Here is a 5,874-nt window from a genome sequence, read left to right on the forward strand (position 1 = left end):
AATGCTCCACCTGGTCAATCTGCAGTCATGGCCACCATTCATCAAGACAGAGCAAAGACTGCTTATCCAACAGCCTCATCTGGGCTGCACTCCTTTATTAATAGCAATGAAGTCACTAGTAAAGCCCTCAGTTGAGCAATGTCTCAACATGCGTTGCAGCCTACTGAAATAGTTTATTATTACAGAACGGAAGACACAAAGACCTCAGAAGCACACCTACACCACAGCTCCATTGAAAGGAGCTGACTCAGTACATTCATACCTACAAAACGCGCTCATCTGCAGCTAAGCTGCTTTCCCAATGATAAGCACGCTCATAAAAAACACCATGATAAAAAAAATCCACATGAAAAACCTGTCCATCACCTTTGCCACTTTCTTCCACTCAATTCCTTTGGCCCGGTTTGCTTTATGGTCTCGAACACAATTAGCAATATACTCAATATTTTTAATCAGCATTTTGTAACAGGAACAGCAATTAACATTCTCCCTATCATTTTCACCATGAACTCCAAAGCTTTTATTCAAATTTCCATTCAGATTTTCCTTGAGATCACTATCATCATTTCCATTGGAAAGGTGACTCTTTCCATCTGCCCCCCAACACATGTCACCGCCCTCTAACCTGTGTTCTTGTTCTTTCTCTCTTCGTGGACTTGTACAATTTTCACCCACATCATAAACAAAAAAAATTTTTGACATATAGTCCAAGATTACCACTCTGGCCCACTGTGGAACAGGCTTTGCTTCTGAGCCACAGTGATGTACATTCATTATAATGATTGTCAGTGCAGTGGAGGCTGTGATCATGGTCATAGTTGCTATGTAATACTTGCCTGGAACACAAAATAAAATTATATTAAAGATGCTATCCACATTAAAAAAAAAATCATTGCAGAAATAGCAGAGTGACAAAGGGGTTGGAAAGGACGGGGGGGGGCGGGACACTGAGAGAAAGCAGATCAAGGCTAGGTCCTGTCTGCTTAGATAGATGGGTAAGGAAGGTACTCAAATACAGCAAGTCATAATGTGAGTGGGAATTAATTCTGGTGAGAAAGTTAGCATAACTAAAAATAAATATCAAGTAAATGTAAAGAGCTTCAGTTTAACTGTACGAATACCATGCATACTTCAAGTATTTCACTAGATTATTATTTTTTTCTTAACAAACGCAGCCAACATTTATCTTCCCAAAAGCCATACATGACACAGTCAATCCGACATTACAGCCCTGATTTCAATAAGCCATGCTTAAGGACAAAGCATGTAAAGCTCACCTATCAGAGGTACGTTTTCAGAGGGTGGCATAATCTCTGCAACCATCAGCTGGAACACAGTCAGAGCAAGAAGAACTGTAACACCTAGAGACACTTTTTCTCCAGAGTCTGCGGGGAGATAGAATCCCAGTGGAGCGAGGAAAGAGATCAAAATGCAAGGAAGAAGAAGATTAAATATGTAGAAAGATGATTTCCTTTTCAAAATCAGCGTAAACGTTACGTCTGGATAAGGCTCAGAGCAGCAGCCGTAAGTGATTACATTCTTAACCGCTGGCATACCATGAATCTCCCATTCCACGTCTTCTACAAAGTCAGAAAGGTCACCACTATCAAGAGAATTGATGATGTCTACCTGATTACCATTATAGGTCCAGGAACCAAACGTAAGGTTGCACTGCTGGCTGTCAAAAGGAAAATAAGATACATCCACTACACATGAGCTTTTTGTGATAGCAGGCGCATCCCAAGTGATTTTTCCATCATATCTCAACACAACATTAGTATTCACAGGTTCTGAAAAGTCATCATCAGCCCTAAAAGACAGAAAAGCAACAGTCAAGATTGACATGCAGCAATTCAGTGCATGGGTTGGGGAAAGCCAGGGGGAGATCCTGGCTTCACAGCATTAAAAGCATGCTTCTGAAAATGTGTTATTAATTCATATTGATTTTTACTAGAAACTTGCTATATTACTTACTACATTATTTACAAGTACCAGACCCCATTAGTGCCAAACATCAGTGAAACTAAATTGTACTGTATTTCTTGGCTATTGCTTCTTCAAACTTGACCTCAAACAGGGCACAGTGAAATACCAGATTCATTAAAAAATCTGCTGCTCGTTACTGGCCAGGGAGAGCAGACAAGATATGGAGCCTTTGCCCTTCTGTAGGCACCCAGAGCTCTTCAGCAGCCTCTGCAGAAAGCATTTAAGATTGACAATGTTCAAAACTCAGTGCAAACAAGAAATTTACCGCAGCTCTGCTATGTAGCTGGATCAATTGCCAAACTATTTTATCTGTGGCTCTTGGGATGATTAATAATAAACATTAAGACAACAAATATATTCCCCGCTAAGGTAAAATGAAGTTCAGGTTCCATGAGTCATTTCTTCTTCTACCCTCTCCCTTACACCCATTCAAGATGATTCTCTCTGGCCTCACTCACTTGTTATAGAGGACAATATCTGGCCTCCAGACCAAATTGCTTGGAATTCTGATAGAATCCAATCCATCATATTTATCCTTATCCCATTTGAGGTATGCATCATACCAGCTTTGTCGAATCCATAAGTAAGCTGTTAAAATTTGGTTCCTTTCATCCTGCATAAAAAATACAAAAATATTTCTTGTTCAAGGTGAAAAAAGTACATTCTAGATACTGACAGCATTTGTTGTACAGCTTTAAAGCAGTGCCCAAAGCAGTGCTCAATACTGACAGATACATACGTACATATAGTGTACATATGGGGAGCTTCTCTAGTCGATCCTCTTCGACTCTCTTGTTCAAACCTTCCTCTCAAAAGGAGTTATTTTCCCTGCACCCTCCCTAGCTTTAAAAACAGTTACCTAATGCTCTTGTATCTCTAAAAAGTTCCTTTTTCCAGGGTCAGAATAACAGCAGATTTAGCTTAAAACTCTCTGAAAGCTTGAGGTCTTGAAGTTGTAATTCACAAGTCAGAAGTGATTTTTCTTTTCCCTTCCAGACAAATTTTCTTTTGCCTTAGAAGTGTATCTGTTAAACTAAGTTTATAAAAAGTTACTGGAAGCTAAAATAGGAGGTTTAAGGAGAAATTAATTGCTCCTTAGAAAAAAACACTCCCTCTTTCTATTTAGTAGCAAAAGTTGCCTGAAAGCTGGAATACAAACACTTAACTGATACTACAAAAAAAAAGTCTTAACAATTTAGCAGCTGTAAGTTTGTAGACGCGTAATGGAAGTTGTACAACTGCAATCAGATAAGACTATTAAGAACTGCAGAACATGACCCTTGTGAGGAATCGTTACTGAAGTTGCCACAGCAGTATGCAAGCTGCTTTCTACTTCAAACAAGTTAGCAGTTGGTACACTTCTGCACATTTTCAGAAAAATAGAACTGTATTTTTACTCACCATGTCTTTAATTTGGGACAATGTTATCTGAAGGGTAACATTCAGCACTTTATCTGTGTCTTCCACTGGTCTTAGAGCATTTGAATAGTCTTCAAACAGTTCATTGAACAGCATCTGAGCATATTTCCCTTTGGCTGATTCTACAGCTAGATAATAGATTTTTTCAGTATATCAGATTAAGCACTGAGCAATATCAGCTGCCATCCCCTTCCAATAGCTTCCAAATGCTAAATATAGCAGTTTCTATATTTATCATTCAAATACTGTAGAATATAATTTAGTGCAGAAACAGAGCAAACCTGATAAAGTTGTTCAAATAAAGACAACATTCACCTGTAGTAAATGAATAGCTAGCCCTAGCTTTTCACAACTACATGAAAAAAAAAAAAATAAAAAATCTCTATATCCAGAGATTCTTGCCATTTTTGAAAGTAAATATCACTACATTTATTTTACTCACCTCTTTCATAGGCATGGAGATTACTGACTTAGACACATCTGCCAAACTAAAATTACAAGCAAAGCCTGAAGCCACACCTGCTCCCAAGCTAATAACTTGTGACATCTCCCTAAACACAGCACTGATAGATTCATGATACTTTCAGAATTTACCTCATCCCCCCTGCACCCTTTTTCTTTTTAAGCAGTACTTGGAAATATTCCGAGCTGCTTTTCTTCACAATTTAACAATTACACGAAACATGAACACATCCCTGGACCAACACATTTCCCACAGCATATATTTGGAGGCATTTATTGCTATCCACATGCCATGGATAATACACCAAAACTTTAAACGCTTTTGCTGTTCCGTACTACTTTATGCATTATAGTTTTTCAAGACAGAGTCTCTATTATCTTTAGATTCATGCATTTTTGCAAGCAAAGGACCAGGATAGGGACATTCACAAGGCTTGTACAAATGCCAGCTGGCATAAGGTAGGAAGCAAGCGTTCTGGAACGCATCGCTCTTTGGTGACTCACAGCTACTTCCTGGGCTAACCAGAGTTCAAAGAAAAACCTCTTGATTAAAAAGAAATCTTAACAAAAGTTTCATAAGGAGCATTTAGATCTATCTGGTTATACAGAATCCTTCATTTTCTCGATACATCTGAAAGATGAAGAATAAAAGCCAAAGAAAAACACACACATGAAGGGGACTTCTGGAGCTCAGCCAAGTACGACACATCAGGACACCAACTCCTATATGAGTAGAATAAAGTTCAATGCAGTATTTAGCTACCAAGAAGTGTTTTCTCACCTTGAAGCATCGTGGCTGTGAACAGCAACCAGAGAGAGACATAAAAGGATGACAGGTTATTTCTCTTCATTTCTGGACCTTAAATAAAACTGTTCACCCAGAAGCATGACAATTTTTATCACTATCCAAAACTGTAACAAAAGATGAGTTACTATGGTACTGAAGTACAGCTAGAAGCAACTCAGTCCTCTTGCAGCTGTCAGTTGTCCTGGAGAGATGGCCTCTGTTCCTGCAATGCCTGGGGCTCTGCTGAACCCTCCCTCTCTCTCCGTAACCTGAGAGCTGCCTCCTTGAAGCTAATGCTGTGCAAGACAACAAACGGATGGGATATCAGTAGGAAAACTGTTTTACATTGCTTTTCTCCCTACAAACATAAGATTATGTTTCTTCATAGATCAGACATTTTTCATTTCTCCAGCAGGTCAAGATTTAGTGACTTTACATTCAGGAATATCTTGCTCAAAACCAGTCCAGTGAAGCCTGTGAAACCCTCATCAAAATAAATAGATAGATAAATTCAATACCCACGGATTCACTAAGATCATCTAGTCCAACCATCCACCTGCTACTAATATTGCCCTCTAAACCATGTCCATTAAGTAATATATCTACCCTTTCCTTGAAAACCGCTAGGGACAGTGACTTCACCACTCCAAGCAACTTTTCCAGCACCTGGCCTGTCCTTCTAAGAATAAATTTTTCATAATGTCCAACCTGAACACCCCCCTGCTGCAACTTGAGGCCATTCCCTCTAGTCCTATGCCTAGTTATGCAGAAGAGGCTGTTGCCCACCTTGCCAGAGTCTCCTTTCAGGCAGCTGTAGAGCAGTAGGATCTGCCCCGAACCTTCTCTTCTCCAGACTGAACAATCCCATCTCCTCAGCTGCTCCCCATAAGGGCCTGTGCTCCAGACCCCTCACCAGCTTCACTGATCTACTCTGAACATGCTCCAGGGTCTCAATGTCTTTCTCATAGTGAGGGGCCCAAAATTGCACACATTACTCAAGTTGCAGGCTCATCACAGTTGAGTAGAGGGGGACGATCACCTCTCTATTCCTCTTAGCTACCCTATTTCTGATACAAGCCAGGATGCTGCTGGCCACCTGGGTACACTGCAGGACCATGTTCAGCTGAGCATCAACCAAAGCCCCCAGATCCTTTTTTTCCCCACACAGCTTTCCAGCCATTCTGCCACAAGCCTGTAGTATTGCAGAGGGATAATAATAT

General features: G+C 40.0%; 1 protein-coding gene across 1 annotated transcript; it reads right to left on the minus strand.

The window, feature by feature from the left end:
* Nucleotides 1–285: 285 nt before the first annotated feature.
* CHRNA9 (cholinergic receptor nicotinic alpha 9 subunit) lies at nucleotides 286–4,718 on the minus strand (the record flags this gene model as incomplete). Its single annotated transcript, XM_079534226.1, has 5 exons — nucleotides 286–836; nucleotides 1,278–1,810; nucleotides 2,445–2,599; nucleotides 3,388–3,533; nucleotides 4,649–4,718. The coding sequence occupies 5 exons, from the start codon at nucleotides 4,716–4,718 to the stop codon at nucleotides 286–288; spliced, it is 1,455 nt and encodes a 484-aa protein (XP_079390352.1).
* Between the last annotated feature and the right edge of the window lie 1,156 nt (nucleotides 4,719–5,874).

Source organism: Tetrao urogallus (genome assembly GCF_951394365.1).
Source record: "Tetrao urogallus genome assembly, chromosome: 4".
Taxonomy (NCBI): Eukaryota; Metazoa; Chordata; class Aves; order Galliformes; family Phasianidae; genus Tetrao; species Tetrao urogallus.